At 41.6% G+C, this 20,226-nt stretch overlaps 1 protein-coding gene across 2 annotated transcripts in view; it reads right to left on the bottom strand.

The window, feature by feature from the left end:
* Positions 1-1,008: 1,008 nt before the first annotated feature.
* RCC1 (regulator of chromosome condensation 1) overlaps positions 1,009-20,226 on the bottom strand; it is a 34,577-nt gene continuing 15,359 nt past the window's right edge. For both annotated transcript variants that reach the window (XM_089686288.1, XM_089686286.1), the window contains exons 5-10: positions 18,144-18,240; positions 15,701-15,823; positions 14,370-14,522; positions 2,518-2,637; positions 2,281-2,433; positions 1,009-2,109 (exon numbers count right to left, since the gene is read on the bottom strand). In XM_089686288.1, coding sequence (XP_089542414.1) covers positions 1,940-2,109; positions 2,281-2,433; positions 2,518-2,637; positions 14,370-14,522; positions 15,701-15,823; positions 18,144-18,240 — 816 coding nt within the window. In that variant the 3' untranslated portion in view covers positions 1,009-1,939. The remainder of the gene's footprint in view (positions 2,110-2,280; positions 2,434-2,517; positions 2,638-14,369; positions 14,523-15,700; positions 15,824-18,143; positions 18,241-20,226) is intronic.

A 20,226-nucleotide genomic window follows, 5' to 3' on the forward strand; every position in this document is an offset into this window, starting at 1 on the left:
ACCAAAAAACTGAGAACTAATGGAATGGGGTAGGGTTATAGTGAGATGCCCAGAGGGCATGTATGCAAAACCTTTTCCAGTGTCCAATCACCTGTTGATACCAACCTACAACCCAGAACCTGTGAAATATCAAGCATGTGTCCTGTTCAAATAAAGACATCAATTTTATTTGCATTATCACAAGCATTGTGACCTACAAAATCAATAGCACTATCTTTTTATTCAAATGATATATAAAAAACTGGGCAAAATCTTAAGTGGAAGTGTTAAAAAGTGCAAAAAGGTACATAGGGGAGTGCAGGCATTGCAGCGCTGAAGGGGGATCCACTTAGATAAGTCTGCCATAATGTGTAAATATGCTGTGAATTCTTGTACATCACGGCAAAAACCTGCCAGGGGTCCAACATTTTTCATTTGGTCTAGTGGTTTAATTCCACTTTAAAATGGGGCTAGAACTGGACAAAGTGGGTGCTCATACCTTGCCTTTGGCCAAGTTTGCCTTTAGTACAGCCATCTATTCTGCTGTGAATCATCTAAAAAGCAAGTGTTTTTCAGACAGAGACCACATATGAAAAGAAGTAGGGGTTAAAGTACCTAAGTAGGCAGCTTATAGCAATTGTATGCATAGGCAGTGAAAGATAAATACCATAATAATATACATAGAAATGTAATTTTTAATAGTTTTAAATAGAATCTGTCATGGAGGGAACCCCCCCCCCCTAAAAAAACAAAACAAAAAAAAACTGCAGGCAAATTAGTACAGGGACAGGAATGTGGGGGGCAGGGCTTGGCATCACACAGTGACACTACTGAAGTACAGAAGCTTTGTCTGTCAGAATGGCCAAGCAATCAGATGTAAATGGAGGGTTTGGAAGGCTGTTGCAGGTATATGCAGTCACTTCTAGGTCCTTTTAAACCAATGTAATTACAAATCTATGAATTCAGCATTCACACTTTGGTAATTTTTCAAGGTACTCTTGAGCACAGAACAGAAGCAGCCAGAACACATTATGAAAAAAAGGATTTATTCCAAAGATAATTTTTTTTTTTTAAAAAAAGGTTGTTTATCTCTGTCAAGCAAATGATTCATACTTTTAAAGAAGCAATGGAAAATAACCTACAATCAAACACACCCATGCCTTTGACAATCACTGAGTATTAAAAAAATAAAGCTATTTAGCATGTCCAACAAAACCCAGAGACTTAGGAGCAGGGCAAACATTTTGCTCTCCAATGTGATTTAATGAGTAATAAGAGGAAAAGGAGGAGTCATGGTCACAGTCAAGGAAAACAGAAAGTTAAAAATATTTGAAAAATGGAGACAGAGGACAAAAAGGATGACTGGTGGTATTAAACGCTGGAATCATATCAGAATAAAGTCAAACGTAACGGGCTATGGAAAAGAGCTGTGTGGAAACTGCAGTAACCCAAAAGGAACTAATCTGACTGGCAGCTTTGGGCTGGGGACGCTGCACATCAGTGCCCTTTGCAAAGCTGTACAATGTATGCCCGTATGGCTATATCCACATGAGCGTTTTTGTTTTCGGCACATCCTACCAGTTTTCATAAAAACGCTACAAGTGGTTACAGTGTTTTACAATTTGTAGAAATATGGAAACAGGTGCAGACATTTGCATGCTAGAGGAGGATTAAAAAGAAAAAAAATAATAAAATAAAAAAACACAGGCATACATGCATACATTCAGGTGAATTCTCTCTTACGTCTGAGGAACATATGAAAACTGGTTTGTTTCTGAAGTGTGAAAAAAAACTCCCATGTGGACAAGCCCATATACACAGTAGAAGCTGATGTCAGGTAAGGCAGCCTCTCACAAAGAGGATTTTTGCTAAATTAAGGTTGATTTAAAAGTTCATAGGTGGCGGGGTAGAAGAACAAGAGGCTTAGAGGATGGGTCTATTTAGCCAATTCCTCAGCGCGTCAGCTGCAATTTTTCACCAATAGGACAGTGTGTTGACCTCCACTGGACACAGACAACACATCTCTGTTCTCAAGCTGCTTTCCCGTCATCTTATAAGGACTCCAAACATCATCCTCTTTACCTGTACCAAGCTGCTGGTTAGTTCCCATACCCCAGGAGAAGACATGGCCTACAGAAAAGAAACATTAAGCAAAAACAATATGTCAAATGTGTCATGTGTGCATGAAAATTGGCAATTTCAATTCAGTTTACAAAGTAAGAAAAAAACCTTGAGGCAAAAGCAGACAATTGGTCCAATTTACAATCTAAAAGGAAGTAAACACTTAACAAAAAAACTCACCATCCCTAGATACAGCATAACTGACAGAAGCTCCACATGCAACAGATGCTATTTTAGGGAGACCAGGTATCAGTGTGGGTTCACTTTTCTCTTCAGAGCTCTCTCCAAGGCCAAGTCGCCCATACTCTGCACGCCCCAAACAGTATGCATTTCCTACAATTAAACCAGCAGCATTAAGGTACAGCATGGAAGATATTCAAGATTTTAACAGGTTTTAGAAACTTTCTTAAAACCTACCTTCTGAGTCAAGACACACAGTATGATGCTGGCCACCAGAAAATCCAACCCAGGATTTAGTAGAGTTTTTGAAAGAGGTCAAGTTTTTGGGTTGAAAGCATGAGCTAGTAGTCTTGGTGCCTGCAGCAAAAGGATTACACAAAAAAAAAAAATAAAAAAAATTTACATCACAATGTATGCACAGAGCTACTGTATACATTTTTTTAAACCTGATGCCAACCAAAACTACTCCTTGCCCCTTTATTATGGTCTGTGTTCTTATTAGAGATTTTCAGTTCATGTCTCAGTGACACAAAGACAATAACCAACAGGATTACGAGTGTCACTGACAGGAAAGTGCAGACCAATAAAAACCTGACAGAAGTTCTTACCTGTCCCCCAATCAACTAAATATGCTTTTGTTGCTGTCTGTCCCTATCAGAAAACTTCCTTTACTTATTTTCCTGGTCATACCCTGTCAATGAAGCAAGGGAGGCGTGTAACACATACATATATATATATATGTGTCTCATCAGTTGGCCAGCTTGAACATGTATTATATGCGAAGAATCCCCATTCTATAAACAAGCATTTGCTATATATAAGGGTTAATAAGCAAGTGTGTGTGTGTGTATAAAGTATTCACAGCGCTGACAGTTTGCCGCATTTTGTTATGTTACAGCCATCCAAAATGGATTAAATTAATTTTTTTCCCCTCAATATTCTACAAACAATACCCCATAATGACAACGTAAAAAGTTAGTTTTGAAATCTTTGCAATTTATTAAAAATGAAAAAAAACAAAAAAACACACAACAACAACAACACATGTGCATAAGTATTCACAGCCTTTGCTCAATACCTTATTGAAGCAACTTTAGCACCAATTACAGCCTCAAGTTGTTTTGAGTATGATGCTAGAAGCTTGGCACACCAATTTTTGGGCAATTTCTCCCATTGTTCTTTGCAGTACCTCTCAAGCTCCATCAGGTTGGATGGGGAGTGTCAGTGCACAGCCATTTTCAGATCTCTGCAGAGATGTACAATTGGGTTCTGGCTGGGCGACTCCACAACATTCACAGAGTTGGCCCGTAGCCACTCCTTTGTTATGTGGGCTGTGTGCCTAGGGTCGTTGTCCTGTTGAAAGATGAACCGTTGCCCCAGTCTAAGGTTTAGAGCGCTCTGGAACAGGTTTTCATCAAGGATGACTTTGAATATTGCTGAATTCATCTTTCCTTCGATCCTGACTAGTCTCCCAGTTCCTGCCACTGAAAACCACCCCCACAGCATGATGCTGCCACCACCATGCTTCACTGTAAGGATGGTATTGGCCAGATGGTGAGTGGTGTCTGGTTTCCTCCAGACATGGCGCTTGGCATTCAGGACAAAGAGTTCAATCTTTCTTTCCTCAGACCATGAGAAACAAAACTCTCTGGTCTGAGAGTCCCTCAGGTGCCTTTTGGGAAACTCCAGGCGGGCTTCCATTTGCCTTTTACTGGAGGAGTGGCTTCCGTCTGGCCACTCTACCATACAGGTCTGATTGGTGGAGTGCTGTAGAGATGGTTGTTCTGCAAGGTTCTCCTCTCTCCACAGAGAAATGCTGGAACTCTTTCAGAGTGACCATCGGGTGCTTGGTTACCTCCCTGGCTGGCTAAGGACCTTCTCCCTCGATCGCTCATTGTGGCCGGGCAGACCGCTCTAGGAAGATTCCTGGTGGTTCCAAACTTCTTCCATTTACGGATGATGTAGGCCACTGTGCTCATTGGGAACTTCAATGCTGCAGAAATTTTTCTGTACCCTTCCCCGATCTGTGCCTTGATACAATCCTGTCTCAGAGGTCTATGGACAATTCCTTGGACTTCATGGCTTGGTTTGTCCTCTGACATGCACTAACTGTGGGACCTTATATAGACAGGTTTATGCCTTTCCTAATCATGTCAAATTAACTGAATTACCCACAGGTGGACTCCAATCAAGTTGTGGAAACATCTCATGGATGATCAGTGGGAACAGGATGCACCAGAGCTCAATTTTGAGTGCCACAGCAAAGACTGAATACACACATTTTTTTTTTAAATAAAAATTGCAAAGATTTCAAAACTAAATTTTCATTATGGGGTATGGTTTGTAGAATGTTGAGGGGAAAAAAAATTAGTTTAATCCATTTTGGAATAAGGCTGTAACACAGTGGTTCTCAACCTGTGGGTCGTGACCCCTTTGGGGGTCAAACGACCCTTTCACAGGGGTCGCCTAAGACCATCGGAAAACACATATTTCCGATGTGTACAGAGCAGCTACTGTGTAGAAAGCAGCTGCTGTGTTGCAAGCAGCTACTGTGTTAAAAGCAGCCATTTTGAAGGTAAAATGACACAAATTAGAATTACTGGGTAAAGAATTTTATGGTTGGGGGGGTCACCATAACATGAGGAACTGTATTAAAGGGTCGTGGCATTAGGAAGGTTGAGAACCACTGCAACATAACAAAATGTGGCAAAAGTTAAGCGCTGTGAATACTTTCTGGGTGCACTGTATGTACACACACACACTCACTTTTTTCAGTAAATATATTGCTACAGGTGCTATTGGCATGAACATTTTCACCAAATGTTGGCAACAACCAATGCAATTATTATTATACAGGATTTATATAGCACCAATAGTTTACACAGCGCTTTGCAACATAAAAGCAGACAGTACAATTACAATACAAATTAATACAGGAGGATTCAGAGGGCCCTGCTCGTTTTAGAGCTTACAATCTAAGAGGGAGGGTCGAGAGATACAAAAAAGGTAATAACTGTGGGGGATGGGCAGACGGACAAAATACATGTACAGTTGTTAGGTGGGGGGCAGGATAGGCCTTTCTGAAGAGTTACGTTTTCAGGGATCTAAAAGTGGACAGAGATGGATATAGTCGGACACATTGGGGAAGAGAGTTCCAGAGGATCAAAAAACAGCTCTGGAGAAATCCTGGAGGCGAGCATGGAAGGAGATGACAAGGGAGTTAGAGAGCAAGAGGTCTTGGGAGGAACGAAGTTGTTGTAAGTAACTTGAATTTTATTTGCTCGATAAGCGGGAGCCAGTAGAGGGACTGGCAAAGAGGGGTGGCAGACACTGAACGGTTGGTAAGGTGGATTGGTCTGGCAGCAGCATTCATGATGGACTGGAGGGGGGATAGCCTATGCAAAGGTAAGCCAGTGAGGAAGGAGTTGCAGTAGTCAAGACGGGAGTGACCAGGGAGCGAATTATAAGCTTTGTGGTACCATTGGTTAGGAAGGGGCGTATCTTGGAGATGTTGGAGGTTGAGGCGGCAAGCTTTGGATAGCAATTGAATGTGGAGCCGAAAGAATAGTTCAGAGTCCAGGATTACACTTGGCACCCTAGCATGTGGGGCGGGTTGATGGTTGAGCCGTTGGAGTGAGCTGAGGGGTAGAGAGATAGATTTGGGTGTCATCAACATAGAAAATGGTATTAAAAGCCATGGGAGGCAATCAACTGACCCAGAGAGGAGGTGTAGATTGAGAAAAAGAGGGGTCCCAGTACAGAAGCTTAGAACCCCAATGGAGAAAGGAAGAGAATAGAAAAGTAGAATTGTAAGTAACACTGCAAGGTGCAGTGGGATAGGTAGGATGAGAACCAATGAAGAGCACAGTCACATAGACCAAAAGGAGTAGTTTTTTTCTCTGAGGAGAGTACAGAATAGTGTCAATTGGTTTTAGCCGTTAGTTTATAAGTTTGAGAAGAGCAGTTTTCGTGGAGTGCAAAATCCAAAATCCAGACTTAAGGGGATCAAGAAGGTTATTCTCAGCTGGATGTAGACCAGGTGTTGAAGGAGTTTGGAGGAAGATGGGAGTAAGGAGATGGGTCATAGTTTAAAATTGGTGGGGTCTAGTGAGGGCTTTTTAAGTATGGGGGTGACTAGTTCACATTTCAGAGAATTGGGGAAGATGCTGGAAGAGATCGAAGATGTGAGTGTAGGATAGAGCCAGAGGGTGACTGTAGCATTTGCGACGGACTAGGGGCCAGGGGGCACATGGTTAGGTGGGCGTTAGAAAAAAGTTTAGCAACCTCGTCTATAGGAGTGGGATTAAGTGTGGGAAGTAGAAATTGTCCCTGTGGATGTGGAGTGGTAAGTAGGGGAGGTATCTGTGAGTCAGAGGTCTCCTCACGAATTGTATCAAATGTTTTTGAAGTGATTGGCGATCTCCTGGGCAGGCCAGTGATTTAATGGGTGGAGGCAGTGGAGGATAAAGAAGAGAATTGAAGGTAGAGTTGAAGTTGAGGATTGGATGAGAAGGTGTTAGAGTAATGAAATAGGTGTGGAGGCAGGAATAGTATTTCTGGAGGGCAGATTTATATTGGTTGAAGTCTGAGACATAGTCTTACGCCACAGACGCTCAAGAGCGCAGCTAATTTTTTGTGAGACCTCTGGTGTCATCCGTTTGCCAAGGTTGTAGGGGTCGGACCTGATTGTGTATGTAGTGAGGGGGGCGAGTTTGTAGACACAAGTGGCTAGATTTGGCCAGGACAGGGATGATATTTTGTCAGAGGTGGTCAGCAGCAGAGTAGAGAATAGAAGGGTTGAGGTGGCAAAGGTTTCTATGAGTAACTGTTAGGTGGTTGGAGGGAGAGGAGTTGGGCATCAGGGAGAGAATGAAGCCAATATGGTGGTGATCAGAAAGCGGGAGAGACTTGTTGGAGAGGTTGCATGAAGTGCATAGATAGGAGAACAAAGGTCAAGGGTGTTGCCATTGGAGTGAGCAGAAGCCTGTATCCATTGCTCCAGGCCAAAAGAGGCGGCTAAATTAAGAAGTTTAGAAGTAGCAGGAGTGTTAGCATTAAAAAGGGACCTTGAAGTCACTGAGAATGATTGTGGGGATTTCAGAAGAGAGAAAGAAGGGTAGCCAGGCAGGAAAGTCATCAAAGAAAGTAGATCCCAGTCCAGGGGGCCGGTAGGTCACAGCAATTCTTAGAGAAACCAGAGAGAATAGATGTATACAATGTGCCTCAAAAGAGAAGAGTGTCAGAGAGGGAGGTGGGTGAAGTACCTGATAGGTGCTCTGTGGGGCAAGGAGGATTCCTACTCCACCTCCCTTCCATCCGGGAGAGAGAGTCCAGAGAAGGCCACCATGGGAAAGGGAAGCAGTGTCAGAATCATGAGACAGGTTTCAGAAATAGCAAGTAGGTTAAAGGAATTTGTAATAAAGAGGCCATGGAGGGAGGCGAGTTTGTTACAGACAGAGTAGGCGCTCCAGAAAGCGCAAGAAAAGGGGAGGCTGGCTTTGGGAAGAAGAGGAATGGCGACTAAGTTCTGTGGATTGCAGCTGCTGCCAGAGGGTGCAGGTGATGGGAGTGTTGGGCACACTTAATTGATGGAGGCCCAGGGTTTGGGGATATATCTCCAGAGGTTAGGAGAAGCAGAAGGGTGAGGGAGGTAATATGGGAGTGTGATTTATATGAGGGGACATGCCTCAGCATCCTGGAAGTTTTATGAGCATATAGATTTAGAATTAGTACAAGTTGGTGAGTGCAGTAGTAGGGAGAAGACAGAAGGGAGCGTGATGTATATAAGCTGCGAAGTGGAGAAGAGGGATGAAGGAAAGACTTTAAAGGAGAGCAACAACTGTCAGGAGGAGAGGTAGAAAGCACACATACTACAGAGTAGGAAAGCAGAATAGAGAGAGAGGGTCACCCGCAGTCTGTTTGGTGCTTTTCAATGCAGTTAGCTATGTATGCTCGCTTTGTACAAAATCGCTGAAGTGCAGAGTCTGAAGTGCAAATCTCTTGTACAAACAATTGCTTCTAGCAAGAATCACTAAAAAAGGAAAGAACCCCATGCAATCCATACATACAGAGAAACCGAAAACAAATAAGTTCACAAACTAAAGTTATGTATAATAAAATGGAATGACACAAGGAAAAAAGTATTGAACACATGAAGAAATGGAGGTGCAAAAAAGGACATGAAAATCATTTCTTCCTTTTCCAGGCTCCGAGAGCGGATGGTTCCCATCTTACATAGTTCCTTAATTGTCGATTAGGTCGCTGACATTCCCCAAAAAAATCGACTAAATTAATTCTTTACCTCTTACTGGAGGCACGTATTACCATAGCTAGATGTTGGAGACAATCATTAATTCCGCTAGACGGGGTTAAACAAAAACTTAATTGGATAATGATAAACTTACGAGCATTGTCAATAATGATACTTCTAAATTTGAGGTGACGTGGGAACCATGGATCAGATAGATCTCTATTACTTAATAGTACTACGGCTGACCCCCCCTCAACCTCTCTTTTCTGACTTATCTAGGATAAGTCAGATCCAGGCTATGTTTATTCACTCAATCTCACCATATAGGTGGGCAATGTTTCTATTTCTGTGTATACCAATTTTTTAATAAAAATATTGAAAGATAAAGTAGCAGTGCTGTATCACAAAGGCCTGGTGAGGAAAGGGGGGGGGAAGGAATCCTCTGGAGGGCAAGTGGTAAAAGCATCTTTAGAAACTGACACTTATGGAAGGTTCAGTCTCCCACCCCCCCTGCTGCGCTTAGAAATTCAGATGCTATTGGTTTACACTACTGCCTACAGCAGAAACCAGACACTAGTAAACAAAACACTTGTGGGCCAATTTAGCATTACACCTCCTAATCCCAGCAGGGCTCATTTTTGCAGTACCAAGAGCATGATCGTAAATCCAGAGGGGTGGTGGGGGGCACTTGTGTTCCCTATCTGAAAACCCAAGAATCAGATTTTATGGCAAGCGTGAAAACACTTGTAAAAACACAAGAAAGGAAGACCAGGAAACAAGATTCCTCCAACATCCAAGTCCTCTGCACTGACAACGTGCTCAGGACCCCCCCCAGATTGGTATCCATCTTGGAGAACCTTCCAGAACCCCAGAAGGACTTCCCTAACTCCAGAGCAGGATTACGGAGCCACTACGCCCGAGACAACCTGGTCTCCGCTTGCAGAGTTTGGTCTGTCCAAGGACTGAATGGACTTGTTCCATAACTGGTTACCTCCAACAACCTGTCCACGGTGTAGTTCAAGGCTGTGAGCACAAGTGGTAAATGCTTTATGACCAAGAGATCAACTGCCATAGTGATCAGGTCCCTTCCATCGGCCTTTAGACAAGACAGCTAGCATTTTGTCAGATTAAAGCACCATTAAACCCAAAAGCAAACAACATATTGCAGCTTAGTTTTCTTTTTTAGGCTTTCTTCTATTTTCATCTGGTGATCCAGCCAATAAATCTGTTTTTCAAAAGATCAAGCTCTCTTCCAGATGCATCAGTTTACAGGGATGAGACAAACCATTTAACACTAACAGGAGTGCTTACAATGATCAGTTTTTATTTATGTAAAAACCATTATTCCGAAAGGAAAAAAAAAAAATACACCCGTTTGCTGTTACGGATTATAAAGTGTGAGCTGGAGGTTGGTTTAAATTTTTTAGTGTATCTATATTTGCTAGTACATTTAACACTACCCTCCCCCAAGACAGGCAATGCTGCTGTGCTCATTCACCCAGAGTAAGGGGGCACTCTAATACAGAAAGGGTGTTACTGGCCAGATTACCAGGTGAAAACAGGGGGGAGTAAATAAAACAAATGCAGCCACCACATCTCAAGTTCAGTGAGCTGCAACATACAAAATCGTTAGATTTGGGTTTATACCAGTTTCAAGATGATCTCCAGGAGTTAGCCAAAATGTACACTTGCAGTGGGGCTACCCCTCCACACCACAAGGGATAAGTGCACATTTAGGGAGGGGATGAAGAAGATGTATTTATCTTAGAACTGCTCTGTTGGCTCTGATGCCCTGCATCCTAAAGCTCCCGTCTGTGGGCAGACCCTTGACATCATTCAAGTGCAATGTAGGGATAAGAAAGAAAACAGTGCCGGACCAGTTGCAGGATCGTGTTACTCCTCATTCATGCACCCCTAGACCTAAAAGGGCAGTTAACCCTTGCAATGCAGGGGTGCGGGCCAATGCAAGGGATCCATTTTGGCCAATTCCAGGAGTTAATCTTTAAAGTCATAGCCAAGACAAGTTGCAGTGCAGAGTTATTCTGTTAAAAACACAGATGGGATGCATATGTTCTTTGACCTGCAATCTTAAGTTTTAACTCTGAAGATAGCTTTTACATTCATTGCACCAAAAGGATCATTGTTTTGTCCAGTATGTTATATTGCTGTGGAATTAGCTGCACCCGGTGCTCATATTTGAAGCATTCTGGTCTGTATGTAAAACGCTTAACTAAAGTATTTCTTTATTTCAGGTACTTCTATAGCGCCGTGAATTTACGCAGCGCTGTACATATATATTGTACATTCACATCAGTCCCTAACCCTTACATTCATACACATACATACACGTACAATCTAAGGTCCCTAACTTACATTCATACACATACTAGGGCCTATTTAGACAGGAGCCAATTAACCTACCAGCATGTCTTTGGAGTGTGGGAGGAAACCGGAGTACCCCGAGGAAACCCACGCAGGCACAGGGAGAACATGCAAACTCCAGGCAGGTGGTGCCGGGGTTGGGATTCGAACCAGCGACCCCAGTACTGCCAGGCGGAAGTGCTAACCATTTAGCCACTGTGCTGCCCACAGTATGTAAAAAAAACAAAAAAACAAAACAAAAAAAAAGGTAGCTAGCAAAAATAGTTAAACACCTTTCTGCAGGTAAAAAAAAAAAAAAGCCCTGCATTTATTAATTGTATTTATTCGGAGCCTGTAAAGCAATACATGGCTTCAACAGACTGTCAATGTAAGCTGTCTGCTTGTAAGAGCAGGCAGTTACACGTCGGGAACCATCAATGCGGTCATCAGCCGCAAAGGCTGGCAATAATTTTCCCATTCACAAAACTAAATGACTGACACAGTTGGGCGGAGCCCAACACAGCTACATTTTTATTTTTTTAAATTGTGACAGCGAGTTCAGGGAGAAGATCCCCAGTTTACTGTCACTAGAGGCACCAAAAAGGCCCCTCCCATTGTAAGTCAATGGGAACGCATTAAAAGCGTGTCAAAAGCCATTAGTGTGAAAGGACCCTTAAGCTGCACAAAAACACATCTGTGTTAAAGTAATAGTATGTGGGACACATACTTCATTCCTAGTACATGCTCAGTTGCTTCTTAGGCTACGTTCACACTAGCCTTGTGTGCAGGCGGCAGAGAGGCGTTTGGGAAGCGTTTTTACCGCTTCCCAAACGCCTCTGCCAATTCTGCACATTACAGCACATGGTGCTGTTCTAACAGGAGCGTTTGCGTTGCGTCGCGGCAAAACGGACGCCTCTGGTCGAGTCAGGAGGCTTTGAAGCCTCCTATTCTCGTCTATGGTGCCGCTCCGCAAACGCCCGGCCGGCGTTTGCGGTGCGGTTGCGACGCGGTTGCGGGGTGTTTGCGGAGCAGTAACACCACTCAAATGCATTATAGGCGTTTGTGGGGCGTTATTAACGCTCGGCAAACGCCTAGCAACCTCCGCTAAACCGCGCATGCGGCGTTTGCCGAGCGTTAAAAACGCTCTGCAAACACCGGACCAACGCTTGCCAAACGCTATAGGGGCGTTTGGCAAGCGTTGGCAAAACAGCCTAGTGTGAACGAGCCCTTACAGAGGCTGGGAGCTTCTGCTTAAAAAGGAGTTACATGAGAACAGCAAACATTTTCATAACATCATCAGCATTGTAATGTCAATAGTTATTTTAGACAATCCAATATAAAAGGTTACTTTAAAAATCTCCTTTCATGTTCTGAGTTCTGCCTTCTGGATTCCATGCATGCTTTGCAGCTTCTCCTTGTTTACTTTCAATATTACCTTACTACCTGCAAGCTGTGATTCCAGTACCAACTGTGCCTGCTGAAACCCCCCTCTGTGTACCTCTGTAGTTAACAGGCTCTGGATTCTGCAACACCGCAATGCCTACGTGTCACTGAATTCAAGGATTTAAAATATGTAGGGATCTTCACAAAGTTAACAAATAACTTAAATTCAATATGAAAATTAACATAAATTTTACATTTTGACCAAGAATATGCTTTAACCACTTGGACGCCAAATCATTTTCCATATGGCAAGTGGTTGCAACTGCAGGCTTCATTACGGTATGTTTTGTTTTTTTTTTTAAGCCAGTGGCTGACTTTATAGTAAAAAGGCATTCTAGTGGCTTACTAGCCAGTGTATGGCTTTTAGAAGGGGTGGGAGGGGGTGACTTCAGGCTCTACTGTCCAAAATGAAAGCCGCCGCTTTCACCGGCTTATTATAGAGACCAGCAAGAACCAGAAGATCCCGATGAGCTATATGGTGTAGGAAACCGGAAGTGACAAGAATTTTCATCATTTCCTGTTTCACGGAAGTAAAACAGTGTCAACACACAGATTTAAGGCAGAGTCCACAAAAAGTACCTGTCACTGCCATTGCTGTTACAAGGGATGTTTACATTCCTCGTGACAGCAATAAATTTTTTTTATAAAGACCAGGTATAAAATAAATTGAAATTAAAATATTCAAGTACCCACCCTCCCCTCCACATGCTTTGGTCCCACACTCATAGGTAAACTGCGATCTCACCACACATGTGAGGTACTGCTGCAGATATCAGAGCGAGAGCAATATTTCTAGCACCAGACTTCCTCTAACTCTAAAATGGTAACTTGTAAAGGCTTTTAAATCATTGCCTATGGCAACGTAGAATGCAAGTGTACGATCCAAAACGCACACATTTGTATAAGTGGGTGCTGCAGTGACCGTCGGCTGGAACCGAACAGAATCAGCAAGGGAGAATGTCACCAGCACACCCAGGATCACCAACATAGGTCCAAAAGTTTTAATGAATTATCAGGCATGATAAAGTCATCCTCCGAGGCTCTGAAACGTTGCCTTGCTGTAATTATGTGATCGTTCTTTAAAACTTTTGGACCCATATTGGTGATCCTCGGTGTGCTGGTGACATTCTCCCTTGCTTATGGCGACGTGCGCCATTCCATGAGAGTGCAAAATTTTAAAAGCGTGACATGTTTGGTATCGATTTACTTGTGTAACACCATCTTTTACATTTTACTAAAAAATGTGGGTATTACATCGTGTGCATTAAAATGTAAGTATTTAAAAAAAATTATATAGACAGACACACGTTTGGGGGTTCCAAGTAGTTTTCTAAAAAAACAAAACAAATACTGATTTGTACTTGTAAACAAAAAGTGTCAAAAAAAAAAAAAAAAGGGCCTGGTCTTCGGGTGGTTAAATTGTACCAGAAAAAACATTAAGCCAAACAGCCTGACCCAGTTTCCTCTTGCATAAATATAAACATTTTTACAAAAATAGAAAATGTCATCATAATTTTATACAGCAACAACAAAGTGTACACTTAAGGTGGAACTTCACCAAGGTTGTTGGGGCAAGTACCTAGTTTTGAGAGGTACCTGCTCCCACTTCCACTCGATCACCAACCCGAGCGGAACATCTCATCCCTCTTCCTGCCTGCAACACATCAGAAGTCCAAGAAGGCTGTGGGACCATTCAAAAAGCACACTTGCACATGAGCAGCTGGCTGTAAAGCCACAAGGAGTCACAGCCGGTTGACCACAGTTAACATGCCGACATCGGGACCCAAAGACCAGAGAAGAAAATAGCCCAGATGAACACAGCGCTGGATCCTCAGGCAGATGTCTTTTTTTTTTTCTCTTTTCTGAAGTCGGCAGCTAGTTTTGTACCTACTGACTTAATTTTTGCATTACTGACTAAAGAGCCACTTTAACCTCCCAGGTTCGAAATAAAAAAAGGTTTAAACCACAGATTAGAATTTGAAAATAAAGAAACATCAAAGCCAAAGACAACCAGCTAAAGACACAATCCACTCACCCAGCTGATGGTAGTTAGAGAGGCCAAATCCATAAACATGGCCTTCTTGTGACACAGCAAACGTGAAATAAGCACCACAGAAAACATCTCGGAACGCAACACGTCCACAACCTTTCACCTTAAGGCGGATGCACTGAGGAATAAGCAGTCTCTCTGCAGCAAAAAAAATAAAAAAAATATAATATCACAGACAGTACTCAATTCTTCTAAATGTATATGTAAAATATGTGGTTTACTGTGGTTAACTCATCTTATCAATCTGTGTTAATGTATTAAAAGTCACATATGTAATTATATGTTTGAGCAATCTTTTGATCCAGTTTACCAACTTAAAATGCTCTAAGCAGGTGGCCATAGGCCATGTGATCTGCCCAAGTTTGGAGAAGGGGAAACAGCATAGTTTTTTTTTTCCTTTTAAATCTTTAGCACGAAAAACAAGCACCACGGTTTTTACATGCAACATAGGGATTTGGCAATACTTGTATGAACCCTGCTATTTCAGGTAAAGTGCATTTTTGAATGACTGGTTCACTTATAGAACCTGCTGCTACTTGCTCAACTTTACATTGAATGATACTTTAAATTCCACCTATGCCACATTAGAATACTATATACAGTGCATCTAGAAAGTATTCACAGCGCTTAACTTAAAGATGTCAAAACAAAAAATTTTTCACGTTGGGGTATAAATTTGCAGAATGTTGAGGAAAAAAATTAATTTAATCCATTTTGAAATAAGGCTGTAACATAACAAAATGTGGCAAAAGTTAAGCGCTGTGACTACTTTCTGGAAGCACTGTATTTAGCGGCCAATATACACTGGCATTAGACACAAGTCAAACATGCTTTCTGAAGCATCTGTGTGCGTCAATATTTGCTTAGAGCTGCTTTTGCTTTCCACTGTCATATAAAATAGAAAAGCAGTTCCAACACAAACAAAACAAATGCCTCTGTACTAAGCCCCACATAATATAGAAAACTGTTTGCAAAACTGCTTCTTTGGAATAAGAAAGTTCCTCAGAGCGCTGTTATCTGTACAAATATCAGATGCGGGTGCTTATGGTGTTTTTTGTCTTCAGGGCCAGTTCACACCACAAAAATGCACACTGGAAGCATTCTGGATACATCTTTGTTCGCAGTTCACACCACACGCAGTTCCGGTGCAGTTTTCCATGGTCCAGTATGGTTCTCTGCAGAAAAAATGCAGCATGCAGACAGGAACACAGGTGGGTGTTTCAGTGCATTTATTTGGAGTATGCCCCCCCCCCCCCCATTTTCATGTCTTTGGAACAAGATTCACAGCAATGATGTTTGTACAGAAATTTCCAAACCTAGGCCCTTGCGTCCTCCACGGTTAGTAAATCTCTCCGGTACACGGCCCAGCTGTCCCTGTTCGCCACACCCGGATGTATACAGATCACCATCAGCGGTAAGCATCACAAGGTGGTCATTTCCTTGAGAAGGGAAAGAAGAAAAAAAAAAAAAAAAACCAAGACACTTCCATTTAAAATCCTCTGATATAGTAAAAAGAATAAACATCCTTCACAAAGATAGTAAATTATTAGGTTACTGCTTAGCAACCAGTTATTACACTAAGATTCACATCAATTGCACAAAGATATATTGTAAAGCTTCTATAAAGAAACACAGTAAATCTAACTTGGGGGGGGGGGGGGGGGGCGGGAGAAAAAAAAAAAAAAGTCCATTGAGGACATTTCTCTTCACTTCCTACCCCATTGCCAAAACAGTGGGAGCGGGAGAGAAACCCTCTAAGGTGAGAGAAAAATTGCTAGTTGTCACATTGTTTACTTTGATGTTTTGGAGGAGGCACAAGCTCATCTTCCTCAGGAAACAGTGAAGTGAAACTGAACATAGATACCACAAAGTCCCATACCATTGTTGCCAGCCACATGTGATGGTATTTTCAAATGAGGAGGAGGGAGGAGGGAGGAGGAGGAGAAGGAGAAGAAGGAGAAGAAGAAGGAGGGCTGGGATAGGTGAAAATTAGTGACAGTTAAATATACAGGAGAAGAGTGCAGAGCTAGCACCACCAGATATCCAGACCAAGAGATGAGCCAAAGAACATGAATCCAGTGTTGGAAGAAAAAAAAAAAACAATCACCAAATAAAATGTGCTGTAAGTGAAAATAAGTAAAACTGTGATACGATACAGTAAAAACAGGAGAAAGGTTAGGAACAAGGAATGCACAGAAGGTGCCAGCCCCCCTAGCAGAATAGTCCCAAAGGAAGCAGAGAGAGATACAAGTAAATAAGGTGAGAAATTGCTAAAGACCTATCACAGGTATCCCAAAAAGGGAGGATGCTGTACCCAGGTCTAGATGGAAGGCTTCAGAGTCAACAAGCAGAGGCCAAGTATGAAGCAGTGTGAGCGCCAGAGAGAGGGGACACAGAGCAGAGAATGTATACAAAAAAGTAAGCCGATTACATGGTCATGAAGGACCACTCAAAGGGTTCCTCATGCCAATCACACCCAAAAGAAATTGATGTCACAAAAACAAGTGAGAGAGTGTGATGTCAGAGCTATAGACCATGTACAATGGTAAAGTTTTATCAAAATCAACGTTCCGAGATTTAGAAGGGATAAAAAAAAACAAAAAAAAAAAAAAAAACAGCCATCAAGCTAAAAGGGTTAATCCATTGGTAAAATGTGGGAGCCTTTTAAAACCAGTGTGTGGAACACCAGGACCCAGAAAACTACAGATGACAGGACCATACATACACCAAGATCACTGACACCAATCATCTCTAGGAAAATAAGGGGCCCAACTGCTTAGGCTTCAGCTTCAGGAGTGCCTTGGTCTGACTCCATCCTTTACTTATGCATGCCTTTTTTTATTTAGCTGTAACTTAGGAGGAAGACAAGCTTGAACCTCATCAAAACGAGTTCATATTTCCAGTCCTATGAGTGCTGCTTTATTTAAAAAAAAAAAAAAAAAAAAAAAAAACCCAGAAGATATAAAATATATATATATATATATATATATATATACACACACACATATATATATATATACACACACACACATATATATATATACACACACACACACACACATACACATATATATACATACACACACACATTGTGCAATGAATGTCTTTAGATATAAAGTGTCCATACCAGTTTTAGGGTCTATTAATCAAGGTGAATGTTCAAAACATCCCACAGTGTTAATAAATCCCTCATACACCTCTATCAAGCAGATTAGTATGGATAGAATACTGAGGTCATGATAATCAACATAACAAACTGGCAACAATGATCCAGAAGATATGTAATGGTAGCTTCTATATTCCCTTTATTGGCAGAGAGGACTGCTGAAAAGGAAACATGGAAGAGAAATATGGAACAGCCATTGCTGGACTGTTTCAGAAGGCGAATGCTCCAAGGCTTCTGTCCACTACCTGGATTCAATACTTAGCTAGATGCTGACCTGAACTGATGGTGCCCAGAGTTCTACTTTAAAAATTACTACTTGCACACACAAATGCAAGTTTCAAGCTAAAACTAAGGTAAAAAGGTTTCTCTTTTAGGGATTCTTTATACAGGCAATTAGGCTACTATGTTGAGATGCACACACACACACACAAGCTGTGACCAGAACCACAGGTCAGAGGCTCTAATTGCATTAACTACAGGGTACAAATCTGACCACATGTACAACACGTGCATGAGGTAGAGGTTTCTCTGCCACAGATTCCTGCTAGCAGAGAAGCCAAGCTGAATTTATGAATGAGCCCTTAGTCACTCACCTGATGCTATTTTCACTACAGGAGAATCTATTTGGACCTGTACAGGAACCATACTCTTCTTCAAAGGCTCCAGTAACCCAATAACACCATTGTTGTCCTATTAGCAAAACAGAAAATAGAACACTCTAAATATATAGTTTACTCTTGGCATGCATATAGTTGCTTAGATTATTTTTTCACATTTTATACTTTTTTTTTTTTCCTAGTTATTACAAATTAAATGAAGTCAAGTTATTTTCCCCCTTTGATAACCATTATGATCCTCATTATCATCAATATAATTTATAGAAGAAACATTAGATCACTTGGTTAGACACACGTTTTAGTTTGATTCAAAAATTTTACTTGAAAAGGAAACATTACCACCACCTTGGACTTCTCCAAGATAGCATTTGGGTTCCACAAAATAAGACTAGTGGTTGCCTCATTAACAGGAGCTGAAGTGATGACGCTTCCACAGCGGCCACACATGTGCAGCATTGCCCTATCAAGAGTCAATAATAGAAGCTATGATGATGGCGCTACCATGGTGGCGCAATATTGCCCCTAATCAGCATGTATGCAAAAGAATGTACAGTTGTGTTCAAAATAATAGCAATGTGTTGAAAAAAGTGAATAAAGCTCAAAATCCTTCTAATAGCTTTTATTTCCATACACACAAATGCATTGGGAACACTACACATTCTATTCCAAATCAATACATGAAGTAAAATATATCAAAATTTGTGTTGTTCCTCTAAAAAAATTAAAAGCGAATATTAGACTGTTCAAAAAAAATAGCAGTGTTTTTATTCTTCTTTACAAACTCAAACATTCACTATATAAACTGAAAAATGTTTGTAGATTTTGCTTTCCTTTGAATCACTTAATATTTAGTTGTATAAGCACTGTTTCTGAGAACTGCTGTACATCTGTGTTGCATGAAGTCAACCAACTTCTGGCACCTGTGAACGGGTATTCCAGCCCCAGATGATTGGACTACATTCCACAGTTCTTCTCTATTTCTTGGTTTTGCCTCAGAAACTGCATTTTTGATGTCACCCCACAAGTTTTCTATTGGATTAAGATCCGGGGATTGGGCTGGCCACTCCATATCGTCAATCTTGTTGGTCTGGAACCAAGATGTTGCACGTTTACTGGTGTGTTTGGGGTCGTTGTCTTGTTGGAACACCCATTTCAAGAGCATTTCCTCTTCAGCATAACCTCTTCAAGTATTCTGACGTATTCAAACTGATCCATGATCCCTGGTATGCAATAAATAGGCCCAACACCGTAGTATGAGAAACATCCCCATATCATGATGCTTGGGCAACCATGCTTCACTGTCTTCACAGTGTACTGTGGCTTGAATTCAGTGTTTGGGGGTCGTCTGACAAACGGTCTCCGGCCACTAGACCCAAAAAGAACAATCTTACTTTCATCAGTCCACAAAATGTTGCGCCATTTCTCTTTAGGCCAGTCAATGTGCTCTTTGGCAAATTGTAACCTCTTGAGCACGTCTTTTTTTCAAACAGTCGGACTTTGCGGGGGCTTCTTGCAGATAGCTTGGCTTCTTCTAATTGTAACAGTACTCACAGGTAACTTTAGACCTTCTTTGATCTTCCTGGAGCTGATTGTTGGCTGAGTCCTTGCCATTTTGGCTATTCTTCTATCCATTCCAATGGTAGTTTTTCACTTTCTTCCACGTCTTTCAGGTTTTGGTTGCCATTTTAAAGCATTTGTGATCATTTTAGCTGAGCAGCCTATCATTTTCTGCACTTCTTTATGAGTTTTCCCCTCTCCAATCAACTTTTTAATCAAGGTACGCTGTTCTTCTGAACAATGTCTGGCACGACCCATTTTCCTCAGAATTTCAGAGAGAAATGCACTGTAACCAGCATGTACAACATTTGCTGCCTTCCCTCCTAAAATAAGGGCAATAATTGCCGCCTGTTTTTCAAAGAATGAATGACCTCACTAATAGAACTCCACACTACTATTATTTTGAACATGCCCCTTTCAATTAGTGATTCAATTACACAGAATCAGCAGCATGCATGTCATGACTGTTGGATTTATATTACTCTACTACACCTACTAGTAA

This window comes from Staurois parvus, unplaced genomic scaffold (assembly GCF_062004578.1).
Source record: "Staurois parvus isolate SC_StPar_1 unplaced genomic scaffold, SC_StPar_1.0 ptg000394l, whole genome shotgun sequence".
Lineage (NCBI taxonomy): Eukaryota > Metazoa > Chordata > Amphibia > Anura > Ranidae > Staurois > Staurois parvus.